This window comes from Gadus morhua, chromosome 9 (genome assembly GCF_902167405.1).
Source record: "Gadus morhua chromosome 9, gadMor3.0, whole genome shotgun sequence".
Classification (NCBI taxonomy): Eukaryota; Metazoa; Chordata; class Actinopteri; order Gadiformes; family Gadidae; genus Gadus; species Gadus morhua.
In genome coordinates this window covers 1,186,822-1,201,906 of record NC_044056.1, presented here as the reverse complement: position 1 = coordinate 1,201,906, position 15,085 = coordinate 1,186,822, and the positions used below count along the sequence as shown (strand labels likewise).

The window sequence follows — 15,085 nt, the reverse complement described above, 5'->3', positions numbered from 1 at the left end:
ATGCATGTCCCCCCTCCCTCATGCATGTCCCCCCTCCCCCATGCATGTCCCCCCTCCCTCATGCATGTACCCTCCCAGCCCCCCCCATCGTTGAAGTAGCGACCACACCCTAATGGGTCATATTGGTCATCGGTCAATATTTAAATCAATGCAACTTGTATTCTTGAGTAAGCATGGAGACTGGTGCACAACAGTTTGCCCAATCAGTTCAAAGCAACCATACAGTTTACCTTTAGCCCACCTAAGTCCAGCCTGTGCTAAAACCTCCCAGCTCTATTTGTGTCCTCTACCGTAGAGTCTGATTTCGGTTTCCAACGCCGTCGTATTACTTTAGACTTACTGACGTCGTCCTCCGGTGAGCGGAGCGTTGACCTCAGCTCAAATCGACTCTCGCTGGCTTACTGGAAGGGCGGCCGCTGTTGTCCTCCCAGATGACTCACTCGCCTTGTCATCTGCTAAATGAATCTTACCTCACCCGCCCATAGCTCTGTGAGACAGCCTCATCTAGCTAATGCATCTAGCGCCCTGTCCATCCCTGCCCTTCATCTCCGCAGCCAGCCATACAATCGGTAATGTCAATAGGACCGTAGTGGGAGGACAATTCAATCGAGTTATGATATCGTTAAAAGCTTTCAACAGGAATCGCCCCCTTTAAAGGCCAGTTTGTTAAATCGGAAAAGTCCTTTGGGAATGGCATTGGAAATATGTAAACAATTCCTCCTTGTTTTGAAATATGCTGATTCTATGTTGATGAACTAGTGTCTTTACATTAATATAAATACCCGTTTCTCTCTCTTAAACTATCTTTGATATTCCAGCTCAAACACAATATTGAAATGTATAGATATATTTTTTACATTTTGCCTCAAAGACATAAAAGACACGGTGAACAGTTTAGCATCTCACGGCCGTGTGCGTCTCCCGCAGGCAACGTGTCCTTGGTGAACAGGCTCATCCTGGACGCGGGACTCACAGCAGAGCTGGTCAAGGTGTGGAAGGAGCAGGCGCTGTGAGTTCACTGCTATATGCGATATGCACCGCACACCGCAAAAGGGCCCGATCGGCTCGATGAAATGCATTTGAAACCGTAAGGAGGATACACAAAACGTATCACACTGGAACCAGGCAACCAAAGGATTGAGTGTGTGATTATCCTACCCTCCATTACACTTCCAGTGAACCAGAGTTGTGTTTCACTGGGAGCTACCTGTTGAGAAGCATCCAATGAAATCAGAAGAAGGTAAAACCTTCAGAGAAAACAAATTTGTTGGAATGATTCTTAGCGTACATTAAAAGCACACAAAGAAACACAAACATTTATTTGTGTGCTTTGTGTGACTTTACTTTTTACAATGTCAACATGCTGTTCTCGTGATGTGCTTTGTTGGCGTAGCTTCATGCTGGGAGAATTGAACATGGACCTGGATGCAATGTGCTGTGCTGTCTGTGTGTGACTGTGACATGTTCTTCACCCTCTCCTTTCCCATGTCCCAGTGAAGGGATCATGGCCCGGTTTGTAGCCACAGACGGGGGGATCACCAGAGTCTATCCTAACAGGTATGTGATGCTGTAAATCCTTCATTCTCCCGACCCTATGATAATGATGCATGGATGTGTACACTTTGTCTATCCAACACGTTGGATTTATAAATAAGGCTTGTGTCAAGGTGTGCGTTGTAATTTGCTTTGATTAATGACTTCATAGTTCATACCCATTTTGTCAGGGTTATTCGTTTATCCCCTGCCTGTCCTTATTATGTGGTGTGTGTGTCTGTGTGTGTGTTTGTGTGTGTGTGTGTGGGGGATGTGGGTGTGGGTGTGTGTGCTCTTAACTGTTTCAGTGCTGGAGAAGACTGGAATGAGAATCCTGAAACATACGAGTCCAGCTTTTACAAGAGAACCCTGGACAATGAGATATACATTTTCACTGCACCGTATTTCAATAGTAGGTTTTGCCAGAAAAAAACTCTAACTCTCGCTCTGTCTGTCTGTCTGTCTGTCTGTCTGTCTGTCTGTCTGTCTGTCTGTCTGTCTGTCTGTCTGTCTGTCTGTCTGTCTGTCTGTCTGTCTGTCTGTCTGTCTCTATGTCTCTCTATGGGATGCATTTCACCAGGCCATAATCAAACTCTGGGGGCCTCTTTGATAGTGGCGTTCCTCCTCTCCGCTCTGTTTTCTTTCTCACTCATGGCGGGCCCCCCCTCTCAGCGCTCCTATAATCTATCCAGCAGACACCCGGGGGCTCCAAGCCCCTCCGGAGTGTAGCTGTGCAGTAGGCCTGCATGACTACATTACCATATGTTTGCTCTTAACACGAACATCAGACGGCTAGCCAGCAACCATCAAAATGGACGGCATGTCCACAGATTCATTTCTGACATTTTTACGTATAAGTCCTAACCGCAAATGCTTTAATGCGCAGTGGGATTCAATTTATTTTTCAACCTGAACCGTTTTTTATGAAGATATATTTTTTCTCATCTTAATTCCTCTCCCTCTGGTGCAGGGAGCAGAGAGTCTGGCTACGAGTCAGGCATTCTGGTCAGCAAGGCAGTGGATCTCACCCTTCATCAGGTTGAGCTCAAACCCGCAGGTTGGTGTTGTTGTTGTTGCGGTCCAAACTACTCCCTCCTCGGTCCACAACCTCACTCGATGCATTAATGAGCTTCATTGTTATGGCGGCCTCCGTTTTCCCCTCTCTCGGTTCTTCTGTAGTGGTGGGAGTCAAACTGAATGTTACATCCTGGATGAACACTTTCATCAGTGCTACGTTAAAAGTCAACGTGAGTCTATTCTAATCGGCCCCTTGTCTTGGAGTGTTGCTGGTTGTACCTGATGTTGGTACTTGCTATGTATAATAAATTATTACGTGAAAACAATGAAATAATGTGAGTTCTCCGTCTGCTTCCCTGCAGTGTAAGGATGAAATCTGTGGCTGTCTGAAGAATGATAAGGTGCACACGCACGCACGCACGCACGCACACACAAACACACTCTCGCGATTGTTCTATTCCTCAAACTCTGCCATCTTAAGGGTAAAGAAACTCACTGATGTACAGAGCGGGTGTAACATAACATAATTGTTATTATTTCTTTATTCTTTTTGCCTTGAAACGACCAAAGGTTTTTTTTTCTCTTTGTTTGTATTGTGTGTGTGTGTGTGTGTGTGTGTGTGTGTGTGTGTGTGTGTGTGTGTGTGTGTGTGTGTGTGTGTGTGTGTGTGTGTGTGTGTGTGTGTGTGTGTGTGTGTGTGTGTGTGGTGGTTTCTAAACATGTTACCTCCAGTGCCCGATGCTTCCTTTGTTGTCCAGAGACCAATCCAAGCGAGTCCTGGAGCCCGCCTGGCTCAAGGCCTTCTGGATTCCCTGCTTGGGATTGATTTGAACACTTTCTTTTCTTTTCAAAGTGTCCTTGTGAAGCGACAGGCAGGCAGACGTGTGTGCGAGGAAGCTACTGTGAAGGGTTACTTCATCTGGCCTGTGGCTATGCTGGCAACAAATAATAGATATACACCCTTAAAAATATGAAAACACCCATGTAACAGATAGTTAAAAACATTCAAATGAACTCCCTAATAATACAACTTGAACAAGAAGGTTTCATTCAAGGCCAGGTTTTTTTTCGAAGACAATTTTTCAATCAAGGGTTGGTCAATTTCCATCCGTGTGGTTCCCTGTTCATTTGTAAAAGCAAAATTGAAATACTTTTGGAGTCAACTCTTGAAAAAACACAAAACAGATTGAAGGATGTGTTATGAGTTCTTTGACGGAACATGTGTTGACACCCCTCTCCCCCTTCCTGTATGGCCGCAGCATGTGGACTGTGTGATCCTGGACGACGGAGGCTTCCTCCTCATGTCCAACCAGGAAGAGTACATCACGCAGGTGAGAATACATCCACCTGCTCACTCTGCTCTCTGCCCACGCTCCATCGCGGTGTGGTGTAAACTGGAAGGTGAAATATCACACAATGAAACGTGTCATTTCAATTAAAATATGTTTTTGCTATGCGCAACCGAAGAAACAAAATAAATATTAGTAACATTAATTTGTGGAGCAACATCATCCCTTTTATGTCTGGAATACATAAGTTTGCGGTTTGCTCGCTAAGTAATTATGATGTTTCACCTTCCATAACAATTTTGTTGTTTGTTTCGATCGTTTTGAGCTCTGTGATTGGTCGATTCTTACCCTTGGACGAGGACTCATCCTTCCCACGAAAACAGATGTGCACATATTTGAACTTTAGCCTTTAGCCAAGATTTGTTTTTATCAAACTAGGTAACAGCTTGTATTAATAATGAATCAAGAAGTGTTTCACATGTTTTGAAGCTCTACAAATGCTCAAAAAACCTGTAAGGGATAAATATTAATTGGAGAATTGAATAGAACTTTTACTTTCTGAATCATGACCGTCAATTTAGGGTTGCCCACTTCTGAACTCTAAAGACAAAATGAAACAAACGAAACCTACCAAACCTAAGTGTAACTTCAACTCTTAGAATATTACCAAGGGCCTGTTGCCTCACAGGGAACACAACTGTAATACAGTTGTGAAATACTGCTGGAAAAGTATCAAAGGAATTCATGATCACAGTTTCCCGTTGTTTTTAGTAGCATGAAATGGATCCTGTATCCGCTGTTGGAATCCTAGCCTGTCAATATAAAATATATATTGAAACATATATATTGGGGTCTGGGAGACGCTTGGTCTACTCCTCATGATATATTTCTAGTCGGGGCATCTGCAGTTTGACCTTTGACCCGATTCTACTGTCATATTGCTCTTACTGGGGTTACAGGCTCCCAGCACTCATGCATACACGCACACACGCGCGCACAGTGTTCATTTAATAATCCACTGTTGCCCTTTGTGTGTGTGTGTGTGTGTGTGTGTGTGTGTGTGTGTGTGTGTGTGTGTGTGTGTGTGTGTGTGTGTGTGTGTGTGTGTGTGTGTGTGTGTGTGTGTGCGTATGCACGCATTCCTGTGTGTATGTCCCTGTCTTGATCATGTGTGTGTGTGTGTGTGTGTGTGTGTGTGTGTGTGTGTGTGTGTGTGTGTGTGTGTGTGTGTGTGTGTGTGTGTGTGTGTGTGTGTGTGTGTGTGTGTGTGTGTGTGTGTTTGTGAGTCCAGATAGGTCAGTTCTTTGGGGAAATTGACCCCGTGCTGATGATCAACCTCGTGAACACATCTCTCTACTCCTTCAACAAGACGTATGACTACCAGTCTGTCTGTGACCCGGAGAAGGACAGCAAGACAGCAGCAGGCCCACGAAGCGTCTACGTGGTGAGCCATAACACACATACCATGGTCCCCCTGTCAGACATGGACCCACTCTGTGGGGTAGTGGGGTCTAGGTGGTGAGCTATAACACATACCATGGTCCCCCTGTCAGACATGGACCCACTCTGTGGGGTAGTGGGGTCTAGGTTGGTAAACTGATATCTAGTGGATCCAGAACCCTATCCCTCTCACCCTAACCCTACCGTAACGCTATATAATGAAGCTTATTACTGCATTAGCCAAGGTTAATTGATGGTTCATTAACGTAACATTATTTGTAAGTGTAACCAAAGTTAGTTTTGTGGTCTTTGCCTGAACTTTGCATTACAATAAAACTTGCATCATTGCATCATGCATCAAAACGTACACATTTTCTCCACACATTTGTCTGGGAATTCGATTTGCTATCAAATTTTTCTCTTGCATCCAGCTATTATGTGCTGAATGTATATATCCATCTCAGATATTACTGATGCCCTGTGGTAATGCTGTCTATCCTAATGCTATTCTATGGTGATGCCCTTTGGTACTGCTTAGTGGTAGTGCTCAGTGGTACTGCTCAGTGGTAATGCTCTACTATGGTAATGCTCAGTGGTAATGCTCTACTATGGTAATGCTCTACTATGGTAATGCTCTACTATGATAATGCTCTACTATGGTAATGCTCTACTATGATAATGCTCTACTATGGTAATGCTCTACTATGGTAATGCTCTACTATGGTAATGCTCTACTATGGTAATGCTCGGTGGTGATGCTCTACTATGGTAATGCTCTACTATGGTAATGCTCTACTATGGTAATGCTCTACTATGATAATGCTCTACTATGGTAATGCTCTACTATGGTAATGCTCAGTGGTAATGCTCTACTATGGTAATGCTCTACTATGGTGATGCTCTACTATGGTAATGCTCTACTATGGTAATGCTCTACTATGGTAATGCTCTACTATGGTGATGCTCTACTATGGTGATGCTCTACTATGGTGATGCTCTACTATGGTAATGCTCTACTATGGTAATGCTCTACTATGGTGATGCTCTACTATGGTAATGCTCTACTATGGTGATGCTCTACTATGGTAATGCTCTCCTATGGTAATGCTCTACTATGGTAATGCTCTACTATGGTAATGCTCGGTGGTAATGCTCTACTATGGTAATGCTCTACTATGGTAATGCTCTCCTATGGTAATGCTCGGGGGTAATGCTCGGGGGTAATGCTCTACTATGGTAATGCTATCCTATGATAATGCTCGGGGGTAATGCTCTACTATGTGCTCGGGGGTAATGCTCTCCTATGATAATGCTCGATGGTAATGCTCTACTATGATAATGCTCAGTGGTAATGCTCTCCTGCTTTCTCTCCCTGCAGCCGACTGTTGCTGACCTGCTCAGTGTCGGCTGGTGGGCCTCCACTGCTGCTTGGTGAGGGCCGATCTGGCACTCGTGTGTGTGTTCGTGTACGTTCGTGCGTGTGTGTGTAGTGTTTGCACGTGCGTTCGTGTGGGAGTGTCTTCCCTGTGTATGCGTGTGTTCATTAGTGCATGCCTGTGTCCTTGCGCGGGGTGCGTGGTTCTGGCTGTGGGCGGGAGGTAGATGTCGCTTTATGGGTGCACACGTCCCCGTTTATAGTGGAGCTTCAGAGCTTTTGAAGGAGTGGCGGGGTGTGAACTGTCGGGGTCGGCCCAGGATAGCGATAAACAACATATGCTGCTCGGTCCGTCCCGGAGGCTCATCAGCCCCGTCTCTTATGTCTCTATAGGAGTCATGTTCTGAGTCATAACAGTCTCTGTATTCGCTGTCCAACCCTGACGCTTGAACTCCTCACCGCGGTCCGTATCCACTCGTTAACCTCTACTCAAAACATTTTGAATGCTCTTATCTCTGTGCTCCCCACTCACAAGCGAGCCACTCTGAATACAATAAAAGTGTCCCGAGCAGACGAGACGAGGGAACAAAACAAAGGATGACTCAGAAGCCTTCCAGACGCGCTGGCAGGCGGCCACCTCTCGGACAGATGTGGCCGGCGAGCGGACACCGCGAGCCAGTGGGGTACGGTGTTGACTCACGCGGTGTACTCCTTCCCTAGGTCCATCCTGCAGCAGCTGCTCTACAGCCTCACGCTGCCTAACTTGCTGGACGCCGGTGAGTCACAACCACATCATCATCATCATCATCATCATCATCATCATCATCATCATCATCAGCTTCATCATCATCATCCTCGCTGTTATTTTAAGAATGACAACTAAAAGGAGACGCCGTCTCTGCCTGTCTGGGGCCCCTCAGCTCATGGATTACCTGTCTGAGGATGTTGGCTTCATCACTATCTTCTTTTAGATCTCTCTTGGCAAACCCTTTTGATACACTGGCTCTGAACGACGCTTGACTTGAAATTGTCTTATTCTTTTTTTGATTTGGGTTTGATTTCTGTATTTTTGAATTACTAGTGTTATTGTCAGTATGACTAGTGTCTTACAAAAGGATCCTGGAACTCCTTCAGGGAAGTGTGCCTATGAACCTGTGTCTCCTCTCTCTCCTCCTCACCGCCTCCAGTGGAGTCGGCAGAAGAGGAGGTCCCAGACGCCATGTTCAAGGAGAGCTGTATCACCGAGCAGACGCAGTACTTCTTCGATAACGACGAGAGATCCTACGCAGGGCTGCTGGACTGCGGGAACTGCTCCAGGTAAAAAAACATCCAAACATTTGCGTACGGACATGAATTTATTTACGGACAGCCAAAAAGATGGGGGAGCGTATGATAATGGCCGTTATTAGGAGACCGGTACTTTGGAACATGAGGATCGACACATACAGAGATAAAAACAAAACCAACCAGGCTTGGAAAGAGATCGGCGAGGAGTTTGGCCTGCCAGGTACTCACATGTTTTGTGAAAAACATAAAAACTTTCATACGGTATCTCTGTAAAACGACGGCGAAAGACGACGGAGGGGATGAGTCTCGGAGGAAAAACTGACATTACGGAGAATCACATAGGAATGAAGGGTTATCACATCGGTGTTAGGGTTAGGTCTCCTGCTCAGGACCACCTCCACAGCTCAGCTCGTAGGACCCAGGGATCGAACCAGCAACCGTCCAGCTGCCAGACGCCCTGCTCTGTGTGTGTGTGTGTGTGTGTGTGTGTGTGTGTGTGTGTGTGGCAGTGTGCGACTCCTCCTATCCACCCATGACAACGGTAGGTGTGCAGGGGATCTCCTGGCTGCCGTGTCTATCTTCCTTTCCCCCGCTCAGCCAGGGCCAGCCTCCCCTCCACCGGGCCCTCTCTGTCGTAGGGTCCGGCCTGATCGCAAGCAGCTGCCGCCCCGAAGACTCGGACCAGCCCCGACGCTTACCTTGATCTGTCAGCGCGGAGCGGAAACACCCCGTCCACAAACAGAACAACACCGCGCACGCCAGCCGCGGCCTGGCCGGACGTAAACACAGCCCAGCGCGTTGGCAGAGCTCCGTCCCGGCTCTGGGCCTAATGCAGACGGTCTGGCTGGGGGCTGAGACGCCCCCTTGGGTTACAAATTGTTATTGGCCACACGTGCCGGCTCTGCCCCACCTCCACCCCCACCCCCACCAACACCCCCACCACCCAAATGTTAACGACCGCACAAACCTTTTAACGATCGTCGTGTGTGCGTGTGTGTGAGTGTGTAGTATCGGATTATGTTTTTGTAATTTATTTGGTTGGCGCTGTGTGTGTGTGTGTGTGTGTGTGTGTGTGTGTGTGTGTGTGTGTGTGTGTGTGTGTGTGTGTGTGTGTGTGTGTGTGTGTGTGTGTCCTTGCAGGATGTACCGCGCCGAGAAGCTTCCCAACACCAACCTGGTGTTCCTGATCACCGACGCCAAGGCCACGTGTTTGTCATGTGACCCCCGGCCACTACGGCAAGCCGAGCAGCCCTGTATCCTTTACCCCCCCTGGCAACCTGTGGACCCCCCTCCCACACACCTATCCATCACCTGATGCGGGACGTCCCAGCCTGGTACCTGAGAGAGAGAGAGAGAGAGAGAGAGAGAGAGAGAGAGAGAGAGAGAGAGAGAGAGAGAGAGAGAGAGAGAGAGAGAGAGGGAGAGAGGGAGAGAGAGAGGGAGAGAGAGAGGGAGAGAGAGAGGGAGAGGGAGAGGGAGAGAGAGAGAGGTGTGTGCGTGCTTTCTCTGTGTGTGGTAGCAGGTGAATGATGCAGCAGATGTGCCGTCTGTTGAAAATAGGTTCTCCTTTTACTGCTGGATACCATGCTACCATGGTGTTGAATCAATTTGTGTGTGTGGGTGTGTTTGTGTGTGTTTTTGTGTGTGTGTGTGTATGTCAAGAAAATCAGGTTGACTGATGGGGCTCTGATGCTGGCTTCTTTTTTTGGAACAGCTAAAATGTCATCATCAGTAGGCTGACACACACACACACACACACACACACACACACACACACACACACACACACACACACACACACACACACACACACACACACACAGACACACACACACACACAGACACACACACACACACACTTAGCTGTAATGACAGCCTCACAAGACCAACAATGGACGGCTATTAATCGTGCGTCCCACACTACAGTCGGCGTGCTGCGAGGCATCGTGGGATAGCGTGATTGGCAATCTACGCTGGGAATACTCTTAATTTGCATCTCACGAAAAATGGGGTTGAGCCAAATGTTATGATCGATTTCTCTCTCGCTGCACACATGCTGATGTTCACACAAGAACGGGCAGATACACAGAGAGACAAAGGCACACACGTACGCGCGCACACACACACACACACACACACACACAGCCACTTAAACCGAGGCGCACACACACAAACACACATACACACACACAGCCACTAAAACTGAGCCACACACACACACATACCCACACAGACACACACAGACACACACACACACACACACACACACACACACACACACACACACACACACAGAGCTCTGATCGATGGCACTGCCCCTCAGTGAGGTCTCCCATTGTTCCTGGCCGTCCGGCCGTCCTGCCATCGCTCATTAAGGTGTAGATACATCCCAACAGCCGGCAGGGCACCGCCGAGAGCAGGGTCAGCCCCACACCTGATTCATGACTCCACCCGCCGGGGGTAGGGGGAGACCAAACCACCAGGGCTGGAGAGCCGAGCCTCAGGGCAGCACATCCAGGCGGTTCTCTCTCCTTAGCGCCTGCGTTCAGCCGAGGGCCCTGATCTGTGCGAGCTGGCCCGGAACCCCAGGTACAGGAAGGGGCCCGACGTGTGCTTCGACAACGATGAAAACGTGAGTAATGGCTGGTCGCGCGTCAGTGTTTTTGTAGAGGCAGGGCTGCAGGAATGTGTGCACGGGGGTCCCACACCTCACTCCCTCAGCACCTCTAAAACGAGGAAGGCGAGAAAGACCCGGCCATCCATCATTCACATGTTTCCTTTGCCCATGTCTCGTGTTTTGTTTTGACTTTATTTCACATTAACTATTTGTTTTGGTGTCTTTGAGTTTGCTTAATCATTCTTTATTTGTTCCACTTCATCGGGCTCACATTCCATTGGCCTCTGCCCTCGTCCATCACACTAGGATGAGCCCTTGTGCCCAATCAGCCGAGGCCGTGGCCTAAGGGTCTCCCCCCTGCTGCTGTGGCTGGCACTGTGCTCAGGGTCAGTGCACCCCCTCCCTCCTTCAGCACCACTGGGGTGCAGATACCAGCCAGCAGGCATAGCCATGGTCGTTCACTGCTTTTTACAGAAGCACATTCAATGCCAGCCAACGATTTAAGGATTAACAGCAATGATTAGATAAGTGGCACTCAAAAGGCATCTATTGTTTGGGGAAGAAAGACATGAAAGCCAGACCCAAATGTATACACAAACCTAAAAACACACTTTGTTGATCTATTATACACATTTCTTGTTGTTCTTGGCAACAAAAGGAAGCAGAGAAATTATTTTTATAAATTGCTCTCCATTTGAAACACTTTTAGAATTGACCGTTTCCAACAAAAACGGAATGGAACCAAAACAGGAAGTCTATTTCAGAGCATGAGTTCATCTTCGGTCTTCAAATTATTACATAGTATCCAAATATTTATTACAATATTTTCCATATCTGTCTGACACACACACACACACACACACACACACACACACACACACACACACACACACACACACACACACACACACACACACACACACACACACACACACACACACACACACACACACAGAGCCCCCCCCACCCCCAGTGATAGGAAGTGTGCACGTGTCCGGCAGAGAGCTCCGTGTTCTCGCTGGGGTAAACAGAGGAAGCGTTCCTCTCTCCTTCTGATAGTTTGTATGTGTTCGAAACCCCTCCCACCTTCCCTGTGTTACGGGCAGACCATGCACGGACATCCTCTGTGCACCGCCATCAAACAGCAAGCCCTGCCACAGATGGAAATATTGTCATACGGCAAACACACACACACACACACACACACAAACACAGGGGCTTAAGAAGTTTACAATAGGGCTTATTTTTCCTGTATAAACTCGATGATAAGGCAGGCTAAAATCTCACAAGCTCAACTCTGGATTAGAGATGTTAGTCGGGATATAGACCAATCAGTGGTGACGACGGAGCGCAGTGCCGCTTTGAGGATCTCTAGAAAGGCTTAATGAACAGAATAATATTTATACTGCTTACGGCTTGGTTTCCTTTGAACAATACATTTGAACTTCAGTGAAAATGCATTTGCTCACAGTGTTTACTTTGGAAACATGGCACTCAGAAGATAACATGATCAAGCTGTGATACACTGATGCTATATTCTATACGTTATTTATACTGTGCCACTAATAGGCGTGGCACATCCTGGCAGGAGTTCAGGCTTTTTCTGCACCACCTATCCCCTCACACCTATCGCGGTCCAATCAAGCTCTCGTCCGCTGACCTGCGGTCTGTTTGAGACCTTCCACCTCACAGCCGCCCCGGAGTGCTGAGCTGGCTCTGCCCGGGCGTCGCCCAGCCTCCACCGCCGAGGTCCTGCCCTGATGTGTACGTGACCTACACAACGGCTCGAGACCACCGCTGTGGTCCTACCCTGATGTGTACGTGACCTACACAATGGCTCGAGACCACCGCTGTGGTCCTGCCCTGATGTGTACGTGACCTACACAATGGATCGAGACCACCGCCGTGGTCCTACCCTGATGTGTACGTGACCTACACAATGGATCGAGACCACCGCCGAGGTCCTGCCCTGATGTGACCTACACAATGGCTCGAGACCACCGCCGTGGTCCTACCCTGATGTGTACGTGACCTACACAATGGCTCGAGACCACCGCCGAGGTCCTACACTGATGTGTACGTGACCTACACAATGGCTCGAGACATCTGATGTACCCCATGTGGAACCGTCCCACCAAACCAAACTAAAGTGTTCCGCCTTAACTAAACATGTATTGCCATTTCATGCAATACATGTTTAACTCTATGATATAAGTTGTGACAGGACTGCATTACTTTTTGCGGTGTGTGCACTACTTACATCGCTGTCCATTAAAAGTATTTCTGTCACAACTTTATAATAGCTAGTATTCCATGTACACGTCCATACATATACAGTATGTATCCATCACATTCATCTTCATAGTCATATCATTATGAGTTGCATCACAGCATAACAGTGTAGCATAGCATTAATTAATGAGAGTAATTAATGTCATGCAAACCTGTGAAAGGGCGTACAAGGTGAGGAATAATGAGATTGTCGTGATCATTCACCAGGAGGATGATTCTGACTGTGGAGCAGGAACCTGCCTGAGGTCTTCCCTGTGGTCCATGCTGGGCCTCCAACTGTTGCTACTGGGACTGACCAGCACCTCCACACACTCATGACCCCCCCGCCCCCCCACACACACCCTTCATACACAGACACAGAACATCCTGTCTGCTCTGAGATACAAACAATCCTACTGTATGTCTTCATATTCCTCTCACAAGGAAGACATCATCCCACGTGTGGTCGGATGAATGGTCCAAACGTCTTCATTGTCACACAATGTATTTATTTGATTTGAACAACCTCATCCGACGCTCACTGCCATTGTTGAAGTGGAGCCATCCTCCTCGTTCTACCAATGCCAAAGGGTCGTTCATCGCTCTAGACGGCGTCCCTAGGGCGTCTCGACTGTGTTTCTCTGGCTCTGTTCCTCCATCCCTTCATCCTATACTATGGTGCAAGATAAAGAGCAAAACCAAACCCTTTAATTCTGCCTCATCCTCTCTAATGACCAACTAGAACAACCCAACGTTACGGCGATTATTATTCCAAAAGAGAAAACCTGTACCTTCACTGACAGCAATGATATGTGTCGTCTTCAGTATTGTTTGTCGCTTATATTCACTGCTAATGAATAATCATACTCTAGGTATATGAGAAGAAGATGTTGCTATGGAAAAATAAGAGTATATATTTTGAGGTTCTTTGTTTGTTTGTTTCCTCTTGTTTATCTTTGTGGTGGGCTAGCATCTGATGGTGTTCTCAGTGTTGTGGTGTATCAGCATGACGTCTATAGAGGAGAATAAACTCAGTACTCTGACACCAAAGCTCCATATACTACCAAGGACTAAGGAAGATGTACACATGTACACATTTTTTTTCTACTGAACACACTCCGACGGATATACCGTACATTAATATACGTTAAAAAAAAGAAAAACAAAGCAGTTCTCGGGACCAAAACAAGGCAGGACATAGGTATTATAAGGATGTGTGCTTAGTCATAGGTGTAGCTTACAGTGACTCAGCGTGGCCAAGATCCAAAGACGATCCCTGTGGATCACTTTGGATGAAATGTATTCCAGATTGCATTATTTTGAACGTGTGTGTGTCCCCGGCTCAGTGCGACCTTGGTGGCCCTTGATTTGATGCATCAGATTCCCAGTGCCTATGTAGCTGTGTAACACTCTTGTCGGCGATCCAACGTTGCATTAAAGCATTGCATTTGTGGCTCGTCTGCACTTTCTATGATCAGAGATGGGCAGGTAGTAGTCCGATTTACCGATACGCCTGGGTGGACAAAGTGTAACGCAGCAAAACCTCCTAATGCACCATGGACGATCGAAACGGACGAAGAGCCGAGATGGAGTTTTTACATCTCTCTCTCTCTCTCTCTCTCTCTCTCTCTCTCTCTCTGTCTCTGTCTCTGTCTCTCTCTCTCTCTCTCTCTCTCTCTCTCTCTCTCTCTCTCTCTCTCTCTCTTCTCTCTCTCTCTCTCTCTCTGTCTCTGTCTCTGTCTCTGTCTCTGTCTCTGTCTCTGTCTCTCTCTCTCTCTCTCTCTCTCTCTCTCTCTCTCTCTCTCTCTCTCTCTCTCTCTCTCTCTCTCTCTCAGCATATCAATCAAAACCAGGAATGTTTTTGTTCATTAGGTTATTTCCCTCCAAACCTCTCTACCCGATGGGTTCTCTGTCATTTATGCTTGCTTCCTTTTTTTATGTCGTTACTTCTGGGTTCTGTCAAGGTCAACTCTGCAAGGCTCAGCGACCACGTGCAGTTGCCATGTTGGTGGTGAGGTGGTGGGGGGGGTCTCTGAATATACTGCCTTTACCCCCTCTACCCCCTTTCACCTCCTCCCCCCTTAAGGCTTCATGAAGAGCACTGGTTACATCCATGGTAAACACCATGTGACTTTCATTAGCCTTATAACTGTTGCACAACACAAACCGTCCAATGTTCTTTTGAAGATTAGATATCAGTTCTTCCCATGTGCGGGGGTTTTATCGGGGTGTCCAGAGTATGCCTGTGCATAAAGG

General features: G+C 47.4%; 1 protein-coding gene across 6 annotated transcripts in view; it reads left to right on the top strand.

Moving 5' to 3' along the window:
• The window catches only part of LOC115551161 (voltage-dependent calcium channel subunit alpha-2/delta-1), a 60,942-nt gene extending 46,660 nt beyond the window's left edge, over positions 1–14,282 (top strand). For 2 of the 6 annotated variants that reach the window (XM_030366723.1, XM_030366725.1), the window contains 14 exons: positions 928–1,009; positions 1,495–1,557; positions 1,842–1,945; positions 2,504–2,590; positions 2,713–2,780; positions 2,913–2,951; positions 3,810–3,881; positions 5,131–5,283; positions 6,658–6,710; positions 7,375–7,430; positions 7,842–7,971; positions 9,082–9,194; positions 10,491–10,573; positions 13,058–14,282. In XM_030366723.1, the coding sequence (XP_030222583.1) occupies positions 928–1,009; positions 1,495–1,557; positions 1,842–1,945; positions 2,504–2,590; positions 2,713–2,780; positions 2,913–2,951; positions 3,810–3,881; positions 5,131–5,283; positions 6,658–6,710; positions 7,375–7,430; positions 7,842–7,971; positions 9,082–9,194; positions 10,491–10,573; positions 13,058–13,168 (1,214 nt within the window). In that variant the 3' untranslated portion in view covers positions 13,169–14,282. Of the gene's footprint in view, positions 1–927; positions 1,010–1,494; positions 1,558–1,841; positions 1,946–2,503; positions 2,591–2,712; positions 2,781–2,912; positions 2,952–3,809; positions 3,882–5,130; positions 5,284–6,657; positions 6,711–7,374; positions 7,431–7,841; positions 7,972–9,081; positions 9,195–10,490; positions 10,574–10,864; positions 12,256–13,057 lie in introns of those variants that run through there. The other 4 variants (XM_030366720.1, XM_030366724.1, XM_030366722.1 and 1 more) reach the window with 3 other exon arrangements.
• The last annotated feature ends 803 nt before the right edge of the window (positions 14,283–15,085 follow it).